Consider the following 19598-nt stretch of genomic DNA (forward strand, 5'->3'; position numbering starts at 1 on the left):
TCTTAACCTGATTAAACTTTACTGAAAGCTTTTATTAATTTTAGATTGACATTTACGAAAATAAAATATTTATAAGTAGGTTGGTTTGTGTTGTTTTAATAAAGTTTTTTAATGCAACTTGTGCAGTTACTACCCATAATATTTTAAACAATAAAACAATTAAATAAAAATACAACATCTCCTGTCGTCCACTTTATAACATGAGAAACAAACCCACTGCCAATAAGCCGCAGGATTAAGTTTTAATTTATTATTTTTTAATGGTCTAGATACTAATGGTGGATGAGGTAGAAAAAAGGGAAACTGTGGGGCCATCGCGAAGGGAGTAAAGAATTGTTGGGCAGTGGCGTTGTGGGGCCATCGAAAAGAATTTTGTTGGGTCATCAGGTAACCGATTGTGTGTAAAAAAGATAAAGGCATGGTTCGGATACCATTATTTTAAAAATTGGTCAAGGAGTTTTTGAGATATCGGGATTTGAAGGTAAATATTGTAAATAGGGAAAGTCCCAACGCTCGCGAGTCACGTGACGCACGACGTCATCGTCGTAAGATCATATGCTGGCAGACATAGGAAAATGACCCTATTTTGTCCTCTCTGAGCCGTTTGTTGTACTTTTTTTTAAATTTTTTTGCAGAAAACAAACTTAACATAAAAAGCAATATTTAGCCATATTATATTTGACATTTTTTACTTTTTAAGTATTTTTAATTGGGTAGGCCGTATATAAAAAAATTTAACTTAACAGTTCCCTGCCAGTATCTTGCAAGAAATTGAAAACACATCAAATAGCTTGTTTTTTTATTTGTAACAGACTAACATACACTAAACAAGCAGAAGTATTCTTAATAGTAAAACATGGGAGCATACATTTTAAAACCTATTCAAAACATACAAGCATATTCTGTGTTTTAATATAAAGTAGATCATAATACAAGAGAGAAATTGTTAACAACAACCCAGTTAAATAGGAATTAAATTAAAACTAATTAAACTAAAAGCAAATAAATAAACTAAGATCCAATAACCTTGTATATTATTAACAATACAAAACAGTTTTAAATAAAACTACAATTTTATTTATTAAATCATTAAATTTTCTACTTTTAAGAGCGTATTATGACACCGTATTTACAACCTTTTATAAACCAGCAAATTATGAAGTTTTGCGAAACAGGAAAAGTGCACTTAATAATACAATATGTAACCGATATATTTGTCACATAACAAAAGAAGTTGCTACAAAATTTCATTTAAATATTATCGGGGATAAAATAGTACAAATAACTAAATATTCATTTGTTCAAAAAATGTTTTTATATTCCTTAGTATGTACCTCAATATAACTTAACACATAGACCACTTACATGTTATTATACAAGATAAATAGAGAGCATATTTGACAAGTAAAACTTTAGTGCGAATAAATACAAAATTGAGTTCTAAGTAGAAGTTATTTTGGACCTAATATGATTTAACCATACACTAGTTTTCACGCTTACTATTGCAACTCTTTATTTCATAAAACCATAGGCTTGCTGGGGCTGTCCCATCGGGTAGTTTCCCATAGGTGCTCCTCCCATTTGGCCATATCCTTGGTTCATTCCTAAGAAAAAACAGTTTGTTAAACTATTTGTAAAAGTGTGAAAAATTGAAATATTTTGATGTAACTAACCTTGGCCCATCATTCTCATTTGCTGTTGTTGTTGTTGTTGTTGCTGTTGTTGTTGTTGTTGCATCATAGTTTGTTGGGGGTTCACCTGTTGGGGAATACCCCCCATATTCATAGCTCCCATTTGATTGGTCATTTGATTTGTTCCTTTAGAAAAAATAAAATTTTAAACATATTTTTAATGGCAATTAATATAACACTTAATTGATTTTAAATTAAAAATATCAACCTCTTTTCAAAGCAACCAAAATCAAATTTTTATTATTTAATAAAATAATAAATTAAAATAAAATTATTTCAGTAATACTACTAACGAAAAAAAATGAATCAATTTTTTTATATGGTACTAAGAAAAAATGGTCACTAAAATGCTTGTTAATGGTTAATTACTACCTAATAACTGGTTCATGGATGGTTGAATGGTTTGTTTGGTTGTAGTTTTACCCAGAGTGTCGAGGTTAATGTTAACTCCCTTTACATCAGACCAGAGATTCGATTTAGATTTAGAAGCTGAAATGAAAACTAGATTCTAACAAAAGCAGCACCCTTAGCATAACTATAAGTATATAGTATGACTCTCTTTTATAAAAATTACATTATTCCCAATACACAGAAGATATTAGAAATATTTCTTGTGTTTGTAAATTATAAAATAAAAATATAAACCTTTTTACCAACTCCATTCTATTAATATCATTATAATAAATGATAAGTTAAAAATGTGTTAGACTTTTGTTAAATGAGCATTAACTAAAGCCAGTAAACACTTTTAAAATTAAAAATCAAAGTACTTACTCCCGTTAACTGTTGTAGTTTGTGAGGTTGCTTTCGTGCCACTCATTCCCATCATGCCACTGTTTTGTGACACCATGTTCTGAGGTGTGCTGGGTTTCATCATTGGTGCCATCAAGTTAGTGCCACCCATCATATTTTGTGGCACATTTCCACCCATTGGTGACATCATATTAGCGCCACCCATATTGCCAGTAGGTGACATGACATTTGTGCTAGCCATATTAGGTGACATCAAATTCTGGCCACCCATCATATTTTGTGGCATAGTGCCGCTCATTACATTTTGAGAGGCAGGGTTGTTACCCATTGGTGACATTATATTGGTGCCACCCATATTTTGAGAGGCAGGGTTGTTACCCATTGGTGACATTAAATTAGTGCCACCCATTATATTTTGAGAGGCAGGGTTATTACCCATTGGTGACATGACATTGGTGCCAGAAATATTTTGTGGCACGGCGCCATATCCAGCAGGCTGAGCATTCATCCACGACTGATTGTTCATTGAATTATCTGAGCTTTGATTTGTCGATAAAGATGCAAATGGATCAACTTGGGATGGTTGTTGAGTGGTTTGGAATGATGAAAAACTGGCAAACTGGTCTTGTTGGTTTGTTGTATCTGGTTATATGGTTGTTTTTAAATTACCATTTTTTTACAGTCATATTTTTTTGTATATGTCTTTATCCTCCATGTGGGAAAGTCGAAAGTGCAACTTCAACATAGAGTAACATTAGTTACCCCAACCCAGTCTCAAGTTGCCTGTGGCAGTTTTAAATATTATTAAGTATAATTACCCGGTAATTATGCTGCTGATTAAGTGCTAGCTCAGCAGAAGTTTATACCGTTTATAGCACCTTACTCAGGGGCGGTACAGCATGAGATCAGTGAGGATTAAACCCATGACCTCATGTGTGGTGTAGCAAGTGTTCTTACCACTACACCAGTTAACTTCACAAAAATCCCAATTAAAAAAAATTAAGTAATGAATTTTTTTTTTAAATTGTAGTTGTTAAGTTTAAATTCCTAAATTTAATTTAATTTAGTTAAAATCAAAATAGTTACTTGTTTGTTGGAATTGGGAGTTGTTGGAAGTTGCTTGGGAGAAAGAAGTAAAATCGGCAAATCCTTCGTTTGTGGATGGCTCACTGGGTCCACCTAGCGGTATGAATATATAGAAATATTTTAATAAAAATTTTACCCATTCAATTTAAATGAAGGTTAAACAAATGTAAAATACTTCAAACATCCAGAACCTAATTTAGGTGTGTGCAATATTCATTTACAAGGAGTTTAAAATAAAACTGCCATTTGTGGTGCATGGGTAAATCATAGTAAACATATATTAAGAAAGCCTGTGGAGCAGGCCATTGACTAGTTTTATTAAAATTATGATTACCACACTTTTTAAACAACACTTTTACATTCTATGAGTAAAACAGATAAAGAATAAAACCCACCAAACATAAGATCTACATTAGAGTTGGTTTGTGGAGGTTGTACAGCTTGGGTTGGCGTTGGAGAGCTGAAAATATCGTTCAAAAGATCCGAACTTTGTTGTTGTTGTTGTTGGACTGCTGCACTTGGCTGCATAGGAAAGTTTAATTAGTGATTTAATTTAGATTTTCTTTTGAAACAATGGGTAACAAAAAATAAAGTTTGAAGTAGCAAAATGTTTTTAAAATTTGAAATAGCAAAATGTTATTATAAAGATAAGACCCTTTTATATGGTTATATATTTAAAAAAACATAAATTTCGATAGCAGCAAGAATTTTGAAGAACTAAAATATAAAAGTATCTAAAGGTATGCCCCATGGCACAATGATTGCAATTGAAAAATTAAAAGTACAGTCAAAACTACTGGATAGCACAGTACAAACACTAACCTGTGGGGATGTGGGAGGAGGTTTAACTGCAGGTATATTTTGATCATCTCCTTTGTAGTTTGCAGCTGCACCCAAGTCAACCTTTAAATACAAGTGAGTTAATGGTTAAGTATATACAATGTGATGCTTGTTAATAAATTATAAGTTCATTAAAATACTAAGTTATAGAAGGATTTCTTAGTGGAACATTTCAAATTCTTCATGTACTAAACAACTGCAACAACATAGCATGGCTTATAAATGTTAGAATTTAAATACATTTATTAGGCTGGACTGCAATGTCATAAATTAAATTTGTAGTGGTTACGATGTCATGATTTTAACTGATTATTATTCAAATTCAGGAAAATATTAGGTGTATATATAAAAAATGACTTTTTTACTTAACTAAGTATTTTTAAAGTAAAAAAGGTGCTTAAGGCTTGGTGTAAAGCCGAAAGCATAACAAGTTTGCATAAGTTAAATTTGCTTAAATTAGCAACAAGTCAGCAGGTTAGAAAACAATTAAATTGGCAAAATTACTTTAATACCTATGCTGTCATACTGATAACAGGAACACAATCCCCACTGATCTCATGCTGTAGCACCCTTGAGTAAGGCGCTATAATTGGTATGAACTCCTGCTGAGCCAACACTTAATCAGCAGTATAATTATCAGGCAATTATAATCTATAATATCCTAAACTGCCACAGGCAACTCGAGACTGGGTCGGAGTAACTGATGTTACTCTATGTTTTAGTGGCGCAGCTGACTTTCCCACATTGAGGATAAAGATATATACAAAAAAAAAAAAAATTTTTTTTATTTAAATCTTTACCTTTTTAGATGTTTTGACTCTGTTTTCAATCTTGGTTCTTGTAACAGTTTTAGTGACAGTTTCCTGCTTGTCATGATAACTTGAATCACTAGTTTTGTTGTAACGCTTGCTCTCCGAGTCTGATGGTGCAGAGTCGTCACTAGGTGGCAGAATATGAGGATAAATTTAAAATTTAATTGATATATATTTGTATGTCAAAATATTCTAAATTACATAAAAAGTCCTTTTTTGCAGTGGAAACTGAAATAAAATTCACAAGGATTAAACAAACCTGTAGCCATTAGAAACATTTGATGAACTCCGGTTGTGTCGTCGTGGTTTGTCGTCATAACTCTCATCCTTCCACGAGTCATATCGTTCACTACCCCTGCTCCCACCTGGTAAAATTTAAAAAAAATGTTTAGTATTTGTTTTAAATTTATAGGCTAATTTTTATGAAGTTATTTGATATGTTTCTAAATAAAGTTCTTTATATTTAATTTTCTAACCACTACAAAATAATTTTATTGTTAAAATATTTAATAATGATCAATTAAAGATAATATTTAGCATTTGAAAAGTTCTAAGTTTTTTTAAAATTGTTACTAAGTGATTATATCTAAATCAAATCTTGTGCAACCTAAAAATTAATTTAACTTTACGCCTATGCCTATAATATAGTGGAGGAAGTTGTATTAAAGTAACATAAGTTTGTTTTGTTAAGAGTTAGGAAAGAGGTTATACCAGTAATTGCAAAATCATAAAAGCTAAGCAACAAATAATTTAACTTTACCAAAAAAGATTGCTTTGAACTAATATGTAAGCATGAACGAAACATTAACCATGCCACAATATCTAAGGTACTTGTATTTCAACAAGCTTATTTAAACCTCTTGAACATAAAAAGGATTTTTTTATTGTTTTACAAATATATATATTTATATGGTGTTTGTTTTTAACTTAACAAATTAAACAGAATATCAACTACAAACAAATTATAATTTGATCTATGACATGCACTTTAGCATAATTAACAACTAACTAATTCATGCCAATTATATAATTAATTAAGTTCTAGCAAATGAACAATGACATAATAACATCTGTAAATTATTTTAACATTATAGTAATCTAGCACTTAAGATTTTTTCAATAAATTTAAATAATAAACCTTTTAAGCTATAATTTACATAAATACTTGGCCAATAATAATGTTATTAATTTTAAATAATAAACAAAATCAAACTAGACCTTTACCAATTAAAATCAATTTACCAAATTAAACTGCATAAAACAAAAAACAAAAAGCACATTTTTACATCATTTTGCAATAAAATTAAAATTTAATAGAAGTAGCTAAAATTTTGAGGCTAAAACAAAAAACTAGATACAAAAACAAAGAAACATGCGTGGCAGTGGCATCTTACCTCGATTGTGATACCTTCTCTCCTCTATTTTAGGTGAGGGTGGGGGAGAGAAATCTACCGAGACCAAAACTCGTTTATAAAAGTAATTTTTCATTCTTATTTACAAAAAATCCCTTTTAATTTTGCTTAAATAAAACTTCATTAACAAACAAAAAAATGATTAAATATTTCTTGAAATTCACAATGTTTTTACAAAACCTTTAAAAATTAACTAAATTTAAACTACCAAACGAAAAAATAACATCACTGCTTTATAAACCGTTGGAAAAAATACAAATCTGAGAACTACATAATACTGAATCAGTCAACACATAGCTACTATAATCTGAGTTTATAATAGCACAACATGTGTTAAACTAGTGTGGTATGGTTTAAGAACAATAGACTATGAGACAAGTAAACCAAAACAGTTGATGCAGTAACACTTGTAAAGACAATTTATAAGTTTATAAACATACAAAAACTGAATTTAATATACAATCTAAATTTAATCTATTGAAATTTTAATTATCCAATAAACAATATATTAAGGCCTAGTTAATTACCTTTTTATCCTTATTTGTATATTGAAAACTAAACCAAGATTTATTAGTATAAGACTAAAACAACAAATTTGATAACCACCTAATCAATGTGTTTTTATAAACACCCAATAAATTCTAATGGTTTTAGGTTAGTGTAATGACCTACCAAACCTTCATATAAAATTGTACTCTAATTTGTACAGCATTAAGACTATATTAACATCAACACTCTTTAATTTTAAAACACATAAATCTTTCAAATGATGAAACCAACAAAACACTGCCAAATAAAACTTTTAATTCAGTTTTAAGCGATAACAACACTTTGTAAGATTTTAATGAATTCTGTCTATTGATTAGTTAGCTAAAGCTCGAATTACTTATTTATTAAACTTGCCAACTTACTATATCTTCCTGAATTAAATTTAGAATCCTCCGACCCGATCCCAACATATTTATCTCGGTTCCTCTTTGCTTTTTTTCTTTCCTCTCTTAATCTCTCATTATCTTGAATAAGAGAGATTATTTCTTTAACTCTGTTTCGAATGTTTATTCCCTGATCTTTACCCTGCTCATCTGAAAAATAAATGTTAATGTTAGTGATACATATAAACAATGATTTATAACAGTATGAGTAATACTGTTTTGATGTTGATCGTATGTAAACATGGTTCAAATAATACGCTTGCTACACTACATGAGGTTCTGGGTTTGATCCCCACTGTTCTCATGCCCTTGAGAAAGGTGTTATAAACGTATGAAGTTTTGCTGAGACAACACTTAATCAGAAGCTTCATTATCGGGCAATTACAGTCTCTATAATATCCCAAACTGCCACAGGCAACTCGAGACTGGGTCGGAGTAACTGATGTTACTCTATGTTTAGGTTGCGCATACAACCTTTCCACATCGAGGATAAATATATATAAAAAGTATATGTATATATTATTGCAATAGTTGAAATACAACAATTTAGATAAAAATCTGTTTCTGTTTATATATTAAAAAACAAAGGAAATTAATTTAACATATTTGATTTTAATTTGTTTATGCATAAAATTGGTTTACATTTAGTTTAGTTTAAAACTAATATTGGTAACAAAAACAAAGGCAAGGTCAACATTGACACAAAAAATTAATCAAAAAAGGTTTGGTGATAAATTTGATTTAATGAGTCATGTCAGTAGAATGTATATTAATAATTCAGAGTACATGAAGCTTAACAGATATAAATTAAGCTAGATTGAAATAATCAATAGGTAGCAGTTTATAATTTTGTTATTTAGAGCTAATTTCACACATTAAGTGAAGTCCAATACATTGAATAAGGCACAGTAAAACCACATCATTATTTCATTGGAAAAACAACATTAAGTTAATAAACTACACGTACCAATGCATTGAAAATCCTGCAATGATTTAAGATCGTATAAATGTTCTCGTGCACTTGTAACTACTCTTTCTGATCCATTCTTGATCAGGTACATTAACAACAACAACGACTAAACATAAAAGGTTTCAAAATTAGTTCTGTCATGTAAAAAATAGATTTCTGAAATCACATCCTTTACTTGATGATTTTGATTACTGTACAATTTTAGGCACAGTATGATTATGAACAATCATGATAGATATTATTGTATAAAAATTTAATAATTAAAGAATTTTAATATTTTACAAGCCATTCTTTATGAACATATTCAAATACAATTCCTGAAATAATTAAAAAACAAATTTTACGAAATTTTTAATTTGTTAAGTTTCACCTTGTAAACCCTTCTCCAGTTTTTCCTTCCCTCGTGGAGCATTCTTTTCCACATCATCCCAGTTACCTCAGGGAAGTTCTCGTACATGAAAGTATCCCTTGCAAGCTCCTGCATCAGAGTCCCGGATGGACCCCAAGCTTCATCGTTCGTTGCTTCCCTCACTTTGGCTTCAACATCGCTGTAGTTCATCACAACATTTGTGCTAAAAAAAATTAATTAGTAAAAAAAAAAATTACAAAAAAATTTGAACTTAAATAAATGTGTGATTTTGGGTTATTTGGGGTCAACATCAACAGGTAAATAGTCAGTAATGACTACATTTTGTAGTTTTTGAACCAAACTTAAAGTTGGTTATCTAGGAGGTAAATTTATTTCTATTTAGAACTTAGTGGATGACAGAAGCCTAATTTAGAAGCCTATAAAATTAATAAAAAATGTTGTTTGTGGTGCCTGGATGAATCATTGCAGGCAAATACCGGTCGCCATTTTTTGCAGTAAACATATTACCACAAAAAAGTTGCAGATCAGAGCTTTCAATTAGTATTTGACCAGATTTCTAAAAATCGACATCTTATTTATAAAACACAACTTACACTTTGTCGGTCAGTTCTCTCAACTTCCATAATGGAGGAACAAAGTTATTCATTTTCAAGTTTTTAACAATCAATAAATTACTCTTTAAAAATCTGAACAAAAACAAAAGAAATTTATAAGACATGATCAAAATAAAAACCGTTTTTAAATTAATGTTTCAAAATTTACCTTTACTTTGTTTTTAGAATTATTTTTTAATAGAAAGTTGCATGATTTAAAAAGTAGATAATTGGTTTTTCAATCACTGCATAAAACATAAACAAAAAACACAAACACACAGTGAATAAAAACATTTAAAACCTCACAAAACACAATTTTAAATCTGTTCTGACATAATTTTTTTATAAAGGCGTGTCACATAGAACAGTCGTGATCAAAATCATCAGAAAAATAAAATAATTGTTTACTCTTAGCAAACAGATCTTACTTTAAGACCATGTTTATAATTGACTAATAAAACTAGAGTCAAGTCACTTAAAATGTGATAGCAGCATTAACATACCCAAAGAAAAAATTAGGTAAAATGGCTTTTTAATTGAAGTCTATTCAAAGTTATTTATTACATTTTCTAACATGGTTCATGTAGTTATCTTTTCTACCAAAAGACTTAAAACAGAACGAACATTGATATAATTTCACTTTAGTGTGCACTAACATATGGCGATCGAGACAAGCTTTCTTTACAAAAGTTTTGTCACAGTTGCCACATTTAAATGAAGAAGGTTGAACAACTTTTTTATGAGTTTCTAGATGTAAAGTTAAGTTTGCGGAGTTGTTGCAACTTAGGTGGCAAATCTGGCAAACATATTTCTTGTCGACATACGACGTTGAACAGTGATGATTGACACAGTGAAGCCTTAGTTCTTGTATAGTTAAAAAATTAGATGAACACTCCTTACAATGGTATGGTGAAGTTTTGTTACTTTCATCATTCAAAACCTTGGAATCTGTGTTGTTTAAATCCATGCTTTTACCTTCTTCAGTTGGGATAGGAGGTATTATTTCGATGCCACCTTTTCTTACTTTAGTAGAATTTCTTCTACAAACATGTCGGTTAAGATAATAATGTGTGTAAAAATATTTGTGGCAACTTGGGCAACTAAAGTTACTCTCTTCACCGTGAACGTGGATCCGATGTTTCTTCAACTTGTTTCGACACGCAAACTGCTTAGAACACCACTGGCATTTTATATTAGGAATAATTGAATATGAAAGAGAAGTTCTCTTTTTTCTAACTGGTTTTTTCGAATGTCTAATAAGTGATAACCCACTTAACATGTGAGTTTCTTTATCCATTAGATCTGTGGTTGAAACTTTATCATTATCTAATAAGGATTTCGATTCGTTTTCAACAACTTCTTCTTTAATATTTTGTTCAACAGAATTAACTTCTAAATCATTATTGTTAGAAATTTCATAGTTATTTATAGAAATATCTTCATTTATTATTGATGAATTTTGTTCATGATTATTTAACAAAATGTCTGAGTTATTTGTTTCATTTATTTTATTTATTTCAGTAGAGTTTAACTTAGTTTCTTTATTAGTGGAAATAGTAGTTCTTTTAAAATTATTTATTTTATTTGAGTTTTGTGCCGATGAAGATAAAATCGATTTTATTATTCCGTCTAACTTGTTGTTGGTCTTCAAGAAATTCTGATTTAAATCATTTCTCATTTGTTTAAACTCCTCCAGAATTAAAAGCAGAATCATTTCACTTGAGATTCCATGACATTCTAATAAATTATTTGCCATAATTTTTAACCTCACAGCAATATTACTTAAGTTATTTATAGACCTTAACAAACAGAATAAAATTTAATTTAAAATAGTTCAATATTTTGTTGTTGTTTAAGTATTTTTAAACAAACTAGTTTAGTAATTATAAATAATTACCTAGAATCTAACCTGCTCGTTATAAAACTTCTAACTAATATAAAAACAGAATTAAAACTATCGCCTAAGGCAAAAAGCGAACACACGTAAAACACGTAACTTGTCATAAAACACGAGAAAAAACAAGAATTTTACCGTTTTTAAATACGTTTTTTTTAGAATTTTAGAAACATTACCTTACAAATGCTTTTAACTTTAAGAGAGTTATTACAAACTGAACAATAAAATATATTAACTCATAGTCACACCATTTGTAAATTCTCCTTACCGGGGTATTACATGAAATAAGTTTTAACCCAACATTAATATAAACCTGAAACAACGTCATCAGAAGAACAGAAATTTTGACCCATAGAAATCGTGTAAAGACGCACGATTTTTAATAACTTTATCCTCAAACAAAAACCTTCTTTTACAAAATTTTAACTTAAATAAAAAATTAAAAACAGCCGTAAAAAATAGGATTTATAAGTATTAAATAATTCATTAAATTTTTTAAAGTTAATTTTTACGCAATAGGCAAATTTTTGACTGAGTTAATTACTTTAGTAAGTTACAATATTATATTGTTAAAATATTTTTTTCTAGTATAAAACACTTAGATCTATTGAGTTAATTTAACTTTGGTTTTTATAGTAAAATCTCTGTAGTTTTTGTAATAATATTACCCCTTTTGCAGTATGTTGTTTATTAAAATTAAAACTGTTTACTAAAAACAAGTACAATCAAAAACATCAATTTTACGAAAGCAATCAGGTTTACTAATAAACCTTTTTAAATAAAACATTTTACGAATATTTTAGTTTATTCAAAAACCATAAAAGTTTTTTATCCTCGATTTTTTTAAAAAACATGGCATTTTTAAAAGGTTTCAAAATTAAAACATCTTTAAATCGTCCTCTCCTATTTAAGACCTCTTCTGGAAGGTTCAGATGCAGTGGGGGGCGGAGGGGGACCTTTTCTGTAAAGATCATCAATAAAACTCTTAACCATCTCCTGTCTTTCATCCGGGACACAATCTAGAATCAGGTATCTTTTATCATTCTCCAAGACTGCAGTTGCATCTTTGAGAGATTGAGATCCTGATTTGATCGCGGATTTTGTTCTAAAAAAATATTTTGTGAGTGATAATTCTGATAATATAAGCTATCACAAAATAGCTCTTTGTGTGGTCAAAAAGTTTTCTGTGGCCAATATAAGCTATCACAAAAAGTAAAACGAATGATTTAAAGTTAACTTACTTATGATTTAACATTTTACATTCCCGCAAGAGATCACGGAAATCAGATTTTGCTTGGATAAATTTTTCTTTCATGAAGTCATCAAATTCACGCTCACGTTTCTATAAAAAAAGTCAAAAAAATCAAAGAAAATGAAATATTTGAACAATTTTTTTTTTAAATGATCTTACCCTATCACTGGATGAAAATTTTGTAAATCTTGGGTCTTCTTTGATCAACTTCTTTGCACTCTTCCACCTTGTTGTCAAAGTAATAGAAGTCGTCTCCTCCAGAAGTTGCTTAAATCCACTTCTCTTCTTCTTGTTCAATGCATCAAGATGGCTGTTAAAAAATCTGGAAGAATAATAGGAATGTGAAAAAATCAAAGATAAAATTGGTCAGAAAAATTTTTAAAAATCAGAGCAAAAAAGAATTTTAAATTCTAAAGACAAATAGAGTTTAAAAGACAACTCATTTTCTTTCTAACCTTTCTTTTTCTTCTCTAGAAAGCAAATCTGCTAAATCCCATCGGCCATCTTTTTTAAGTTGTCTCCGAGTGTCTGACCAAGACTGGTCAGAATTTCGAACCTTTGTAAAAATATTAACAATTTAAAGGTTTTTTTTGTATATATCATTGTCCTCGATGTGGGAAAGTCGAATGCATAGAGTAACATCAGTTACTCCAACCCAGTCTCGAGTTGCCTGTGGCAGTTTGGGATATTATAGAGACTATAATTGCCCGGTAATTATGCTGCTGATTAAGTGCTGGCTCAGCAGGAGTTTATACCGTTTATAGCACCTTACTTAAGAGCGCTACAGCATGAGATCAGTGAGGTTATTAGAAAAATTAAAATGCTGCGGGATTTTGAAGCAAAGAAAGGCATAAATTAAATATCTATGCTTTACTTAAGCCTATCTTACCATGTCGGAGAGTAAAGCTTTAAAATGTTGGGTTGCTTCATCGAATCGATGCTTCTGCCGCTCCGAGTCAATCTCCCGACTTCTCTCAGCTTTCTCTCTTTCAACTTCCTCTGCTCGAGCCTTTAAACTTTCCTCCATTCTCTTTTTTCTATCCACTGATGCATCACTAGACTCCTAAAGAAAGAATCATTAAAGAAATAATAATATACATAAACATTCTAAACACTAACAACAAAAAACATTTAAAACAAACTTAACCATAAAGTTATGTATGTTACCTCGGCCCAGTCTTAAGTAGACTTTGACAGTTTTGGATATTTTTGATTACAATTGCATGGTAATTTTTATTTAGTTTAATCTCTGCAGAAGTTTGTACCATTTATAGCTTCTTAAATTAAGGATGCTTCAATTACTTTATGTTGTAAAACCGAGTATCCTAACCACCATACCTCACATTTAAAAAAATTACAATTTTTTTACCCTTTTCTTGTGATCTTCCATGTACTCATTATACCATTGCTCTCGTTGATATGAGGAATGAACTGCGCCGTATCTTTTATCGTCCGATATCTTCTCTTTTGCTCGCGACCAACGCGAATAACTTTCAACTTTGCTCGACTCCATAAGATCGAAATAATCTTTCTTTATCTGTGAAAATGTAGGTAATGAGTTAGTGTAAATGACTTGGTAAACTAATAATATTGTAGAGGTAAATTTGACTTCACATTATTCTGTTTTTGAAGAAAGTTTTGGACTAAAGCAAATAGTTCCCAAAAAATGAGATATTAATAAATTCACTTTGTAAAGATGTGTAAATAGTTAAGTTTTTTTGGTAGTTTTTATTTATAAGTTTCTAACAATTTTTATATTTTTTAAATACGTTATTAGCAAACCTTTATTATTGTTATTAATCGCAACCTTACATAGAGGAGTTACCTTGCCCAAGCAAAATCTATTTCTTAAGTTTAATGGCGATTTTAATCTGAAAAAGTTTACGTTTGCTACCTCAAAATATTTTCAGAATTGAAACTTGGCGAGCCGAAGGATAATAAGAAGCTCGTAACCATGGAAACTTCTGATAACATTAAGAATCATTAGGTCAAAAATTTAAAATTAAGTTTTACAATTTTTCCTAAATGAAGCGCAAACCTAATTAAAAGCTATCTTAGCATATAATTCTTAATTTTAACCAATGTTATATGGTATCAAAATAATCAGAACGAAAATTAGAATAAATTTTGCCAAATTGTTTCGCCCCATAAATTTGCCCCCTAATTTTGTTTCCCACCCCCCTTTGGAACAAACAACCCTCATACTTTATCCTCCTTGCTTCGAACTTCGTTCTCCTTTTTCTTTTTTGATTCCAGGATAAATTCATGGTACAACGATTCGCGATCTTTCATTTTATCGATTGCTCGAAATCTTGGATCTTTGTTAAACTTGGCTGCAAATTCACTAAAAGTTAACCTAAAAAAACAAAAGACAAATAAAACGCAAATAAATATTAAAATACTGTGTTGTAAATTACAAAATAACTTTGTAAAACTAAACCAACTTTTTGTTCGAAGTAGCTTCAGACAACAAAACTTTAAATTCTTCTCTCAATTTGATCAACATTGCCTTTTTCTCCTTTCTCTCTTCTTCGGCCCGTGTCTTCACATATTGATCAAATATCTAAATAGTATTAAAAAAAATGACAAATAGATTTTATTTGTAAGCAAGCAATAAACATTTATTAAGTAATACTCAAGCATGTTACCAGAAGCCTGGTGTGGTGGTAAGAACACTTGCTACACCACACATGTGGTCGTGGGTTCAATCCCTACTGCTCTCATGCTGTAGCGCCCTTGAGTAAAACGCTATAAACTATATGAACTCCTGCTGAGCCAGCACTTAACCAGCAGCATAATTATCAGGCAGTTATAATCTATAATATCCCAAACTGCCACAGGCAACTTAAGACTGGGTCGGGGTAACTGATGTTACTCTATGTTTAAGTCGCGCATTCGACTTTTCCACATCGAGGATAAAGATCTACACAAAAAAATGTATTAAAATCTACGTACTGTTTTTCTTTCCTTTGCATTAAGTGAAGTGTAACGGTGATCAAAAACTATTTTGTGCAGTTCTTTCTCCCATGTGGAAAAAGCAGAAACCTGAACAATTTCACAACTGGTTAAAAATATTAATATTTACCCTTATTACCCTACTTGTTTACCAAGTGGAGTACAATTTCTTGCACCTGTCTCTCATGCAGCATTTGTCGGAACTGCAATTGTCGTACTTCCAGTGGAACTTGCGATCTTTGTCGCTCCGCCTTTTTCTCCACTTCCAACAATTTTCGAGAGTTTTGTTCTTCATTTCTAAGTAATTTATTTTAACTTATTTTTACAAATATGAAAAATTTGGTTAAATATTAGTTAAGCCACCAAATTTTACTTTACCATTTAATTTAATAGGACATGTAGCAGCAAGTACAATTTGGTAAACTTACGTTTTTTTTTTCTTTTTTTCAGGTTCTTCGTTTGTTGTTGTTTCAGGTTTTAGTCCAATTTCTACAATAAATTAAAAACTGATTAGACTAAAAACATAAAACATCAGGGTATAAAGAAGTACATTTTTTCATTCCATTTTTGTTTTATTTTTCACCGGTCAACCTGTAGTACTTACCGATCTCCCGCTTCCTTTTGTGAGGAGGATCATCCAGGAAGCGATCCACATCCAATCGATCTGCAAGCTCCGGAGGTCGGACCCACATCGATAACTTTGTGGTGGGATTAAAGAAGAAGACCTTATCATCACCAGTCCAAACTACACACCTGTACAAAGTTACGAAATATTATTTTTAAAATGAATATTTGCACATTTATACGATGTTTAGTACGATAGTTAACTAGGCATTGCATTATATTACATTATAACCCTGAAGACTTAAGGTTTAAGCCAGCGAAATGTCACACTATTTGCTTTTAAGATTGATAATACATTTGACTTAAACACCCTTTCTAATAAAGAATAAAGCCAATCATCTTAATATGTAATATGATAAAAGTTAGTTTTTATCTATAGATAATTATGTGACTAACAGTTTAAAAAGCACTAAATTCTAACTCAAAATTTCAGTCTTGCAAAAAAATTATAACATTCTGTTCTATATATTATCAAACATTTTGAACAAGTTAAATACCATGGAGTGCCAGGAACCGCTTTAGTGGCAATCGGTCGTTGTTTTAATTTTGCTTTTTCTTCCTCACTCAGTTCACCTCTCACTTCTGAAGGAATTATTTGATCTTTTTCCTGTAAATAAAGTAATAGAAAAAAATTAATTTGATTTGTATAAATGTATTAATGGTTTAACTTTTTTTTCATATTAAATAATAAATTTAATTTTATAATTTTAATGTATAACAGACCACAAATGGCAGTTTTATTTTAAGCAGGTACACATAAATGATTTTAAAAAGTTTTAATGATTGAATGCAATGATGATCATCGCTAATATGAGCAGTTGATATGAAAACTGAAACACAATGACAATGTTTACAACAACCTAAATGAGCATTCAACTTAGTGATTTTAACTTAAAAAACTAAAACTTAGGATTTTTAGAAACTTACATTTGCAATATTTTCATCTTTTTGATTTCTTTCGTTTTGTTGTTGTTGGGTTTCTAATAAAATAAAATGACAATATCTGTTTACTGACCTGTTATTCAAAACTCATGTTCTAAAAACTTAGCTCTTACTCATAAAAAAAGTTTTAATAAAACATTGAAAGACAAAGAATTTGAACAAAAAATAGGAAACCGATAATAAAAAGGTGGAATCTAAAAACTCCGGAAATGTCATTGACTGTTTATTTGTATTTAGACCAATATTGATTTGAAAACTAAACATTATTTCTGAGAGGGGTTAGGGTGAGCTGAGTTTAACCCCTTTTATTTTAACCATTTTTTTACTATACCACCTACATCTAAACCCTTTTATTTAAGCCTCTTTGTGTGAATCCCTTTATATAAACCCCTTTATCTAATTTCCATTATTTAAACCCCTTTATTTGAACCCCTTTCCGCATTCCAATAATTAAGATTCCTCCATTCCCTTTTTTGGTTTTATTTAATTTCTGTTTCCCTATTTTCAAGCATCCCAAACATTTTATTTGTAAATTACTAAACATTTACTTTAAATTTTAATTTAAAACCTTGCTTATTCATATTCTCAAAGTCCAACAGCTCTTGTGGCTTCTCCCATCTTGTTTCCATCGTTCGAACATTATAATAATACTTCCGACCATCGGGGGTGCTGTGTTCTTTCCATTCTATAAAAGAGGAATTTCCCATCATATGACCAGGGGGAATTCCCATTCTTGGCATCATTCCTAAAAAAATTTATTTTAAAGTTTTAAACCAACTAGTCTAATATCTACCCTACAGTCGAAATTTTAATTGTCAGAATATGATTGCAACTTTCAACTAATATTTAGCAGTATTAATTTACCCACACACCACAAATGGCACTTTTATTTATTTTGTAGTCTTATAAATTCCAATATATATACACTTTCACATTTTTCAAACTTAAATTTAACATCAACTGAAGTATTTTTACTGTGGACTCACCTGGCATTGGCATCATTGGCCTCATTGGCATTCTCATCATCATCGGATTTCCCATGTTTCCCATTGGTGGCATCATCCCATGTGCCATTCCAGGTGGAATTCCACCTGGTGGAACTAACATTTAAAAAAATTAAATTTGACGAAGCAGAAACTTTCGTAAATAAAAAACCTAATTTTTACTTTAAAACTAGAATTTTTGACAAATTCACACTTACCCCGTGGTCCCCTAATTCCCATATTACCCCCAAATCTGGGTGGTTCCCCTGAGTTAAGAATAGGGGGTTTGGAAAGAGTTCCAACATTATTGTTGCTAGGTAAGTTTTCAGTTGCTAGAGAATGAAAACATTAGTGTTTAGTAATAAAAATAAAGGTTTTAAAACTAATATAAAATAATGTTTATTAAACGTAAACTTAAATTGATGTTGTATCAAAAAATATACATAATTTTAACTTAGAATTATACTTAAAAAAGTATGGCATTAAATTAACTTGTGTTTTATTTTGAGCTACTTACTTTTATTGCTATCTTCACCTTCTTCTTTATTATTTTCACTTTCATTTTCTTGGTCTAAAAATAAACACATTAATTGTTTTGTTCACTAATGTGAATGAATAAGAATTTATTTGAATATTTACTTTTTTCTTGTGGTTTATTTTCAGAATTATTTTCATTATTTTCTTTTTCCTCACTTTCTGGAAAACCTCCAAAATTTGAACTCGAAAGTGCATGGGCCTTAAAAATAATTAAGAATATTTAAAACAAATTAAAAGGTTAAATGCAATAGCTACATTATTTGATTTGTTTAACAAATAAATATAAATATAATATTTTTATTACTTCACTCTGATGAATAATTTGAACATTTTCATCAGTCGGTCGTTTCCAAATTGATTCCCTCGTTTTAGCGTTATAAAAATAAGTTTTTCCCTCATTTGAAACTGTTTCTACCCATATTTCTTTATTTGGGTCTATCTGGGGCATATTAGGGGGTCTCATTGACCCATCAGAACCTCCCATATCAGGGGGTGGCCCCATAAAACCACCAGGACCCTGCAAACAGTTGTTGTTAACTAAATTTATTAATTTTAGAACACGAAATTAAAATTAACTTAAACATCACTTTTAATCAAAATAATTGCAACTTACCCCTGAACCAGGTGGCCCCATATCCATTCCCATCATTTGGGGAAAGTTCCCATCAAAGGGTGGCCCGAAAGGGGGTCTGTTCATACCTTGAGGAGGACCCATAAACCCACCGGGGGGACCTCGGTAACCGAACCTGGGTCGACCTTGAAAAGGGGGCCGAAACCCAGAACCTGGAGGAGGACCATGTCTGTTACTATTATTCATTTTAATTCAATTTTTTAACTAAAAACTGCAAACAAATTTTAAATATTTATATATTTTGTAAACGCGTTTTGTGACGGGCCTTAACTAAATGGCGGAATGCGTTAGCGAAACCCTGGAAGCGGATTTTTTTAC

At 30.4% G+C, this 19598-nt stretch overlaps 2 protein-coding genes across 5 annotated transcripts; both read right to left on the reverse strand.

Annotated features, from left to right (window-relative positions):
- Positions 1–814: 814 nt before the first annotated feature.
- On the reverse strand, positions 815–9571 carry LOC145745646 (uncharacterized). 3 transcript variants are annotated; one of them, XM_082563780.1, is made up of 14 exons: positions 9460–9571; positions 8867–9068; positions 8494–8602; positions 7506–7676; positions 6577–6630; positions 5442–5547; positions 5171–5309; positions 4353–4433; positions 3926–4052; positions 3531–3623; positions 2466–3086; positions 2064–2180; positions 1674–1817; positions 816–1604 (listed from the first exon to the last, which is right to left on the reverse strand). In XM_082563780.1, exons 1-14 carry the CDS (start codon positions 9510–9512, stop codon positions 1513–1515), a joined length of 2109 nt encoding a protein of 702 aa, XP_082419906.1. In that variant the 5' UTR covers positions 9513–9571; the 3' UTR covers positions 816–1512. The 3 variants fall into 3 exon arrangements, with proteins under 3 accessions (XP_082419908.1, XP_082419906.1, XP_082419907.1); XM_082563782.1 differs by lacking the exon at positions 2064–2180 and having other exon boundaries at positions 815–1604; XM_082563781.1 differs by lacking the exon at positions 6577–6630 and having other exon boundaries at positions 817–1604.
- A 2462-nt stretch (positions 9572–12033) lies between these two features.
- LOC145746254 (transcription elongation regulator 1-like) lies at positions 12034–19523 on the reverse strand. Of its 2 annotated transcripts, none has more exons than XM_082564494.1 (21): positions 19263–19523; positions 18954–19166; positions 18752–18848; positions 18630–18683; positions 18331–18444; positions 18116–18229; positions 17698–17874; positions 17115–17167; positions 16685–16794; positions 16168–16316; positions 15992–16052; positions 15740–15860; positions 15564–15653; positions 15053–15171; positions 14814–14964; positions 13978–14145; positions 13498–13671; positions 13064–13164; positions 12768–12930; positions 12598–12698; positions 12034–12461 (listed from the first exon to the last, which is right to left on the reverse strand). In XM_082564494.1, the coding sequence occupies exons 1-21, from the start codon at positions 19464–19466 to the stop codon at positions 12260–12262; spliced, it is 2736 nt and encodes a 911-aa protein (XP_082420620.1). In that variant the 5' UTR covers positions 19467–19523; the 3' UTR covers positions 12034–12259. The 2 variants fall into 2 exon arrangements, with proteins under 2 accessions (XP_082420620.1, XP_082420619.1); XM_082564493.1 differs by having other exon boundaries at positions 15716–15860.
- Between the last annotated feature and the right edge of the window lie 75 nt (positions 19524–19598).

The sequence above is a fragment of the Corella eumyota genome, chromosome 3 (genome assembly GCF_963082875.1).
Source record: "Corella eumyota chromosome 3, kaCorEumy4.1, whole genome shotgun sequence".
Lineage (NCBI taxonomy): Eukaryota > Metazoa > Chordata > Ascidiacea > Phlebobranchia > Corellidae > Corella > Corella eumyota.

Bases quoted from the DNA above. Each gene is read 5' to 3' on its own strand.
- LOC145745646 (XM_082563780.1), bottom strand. From the start codon at position 9,512: ATGAATAACTTTGTTCCTCCATTATGGAAGTTGAGAGAACTGACCGAC. The intron at 3,624-3,925 runs GTGGGTTTTATT...TCATACCGCTAG, and splicing joins TAATGTAGATCTTATGTTTG to GTGGACCCAGTGAGCCATCC. The intron at 2,181-2,465 runs GTAAGTACTTTG...TTTTCATTTCAG, and splicing joins AACTACAACAGTTAACGGGA to CTTCTAAATCTAAATCGAAT.
- LOC145746254 (XM_082564493.1), bottom strand. From the start codon at position 19,466: ATGAATAATAGTAACAGACATGGTCCTCCTCCAGGTTCTGGGTTTCGG. The intron at 13,672-13,977 runs GTAAAAAAATTG...TTCTTTCTTTAG, and splicing joins TGGAAGATCACAAGAAAAGG to GAGTCTAGTGATGCATCAGT. The intron at 13,165-13,497 runs GTAAGATAGGCT...ATTTTTACAAAG, and splicing joins AAGCTTTACTCTCCGACATG to GTTCGAAATTCTGACCAGTC.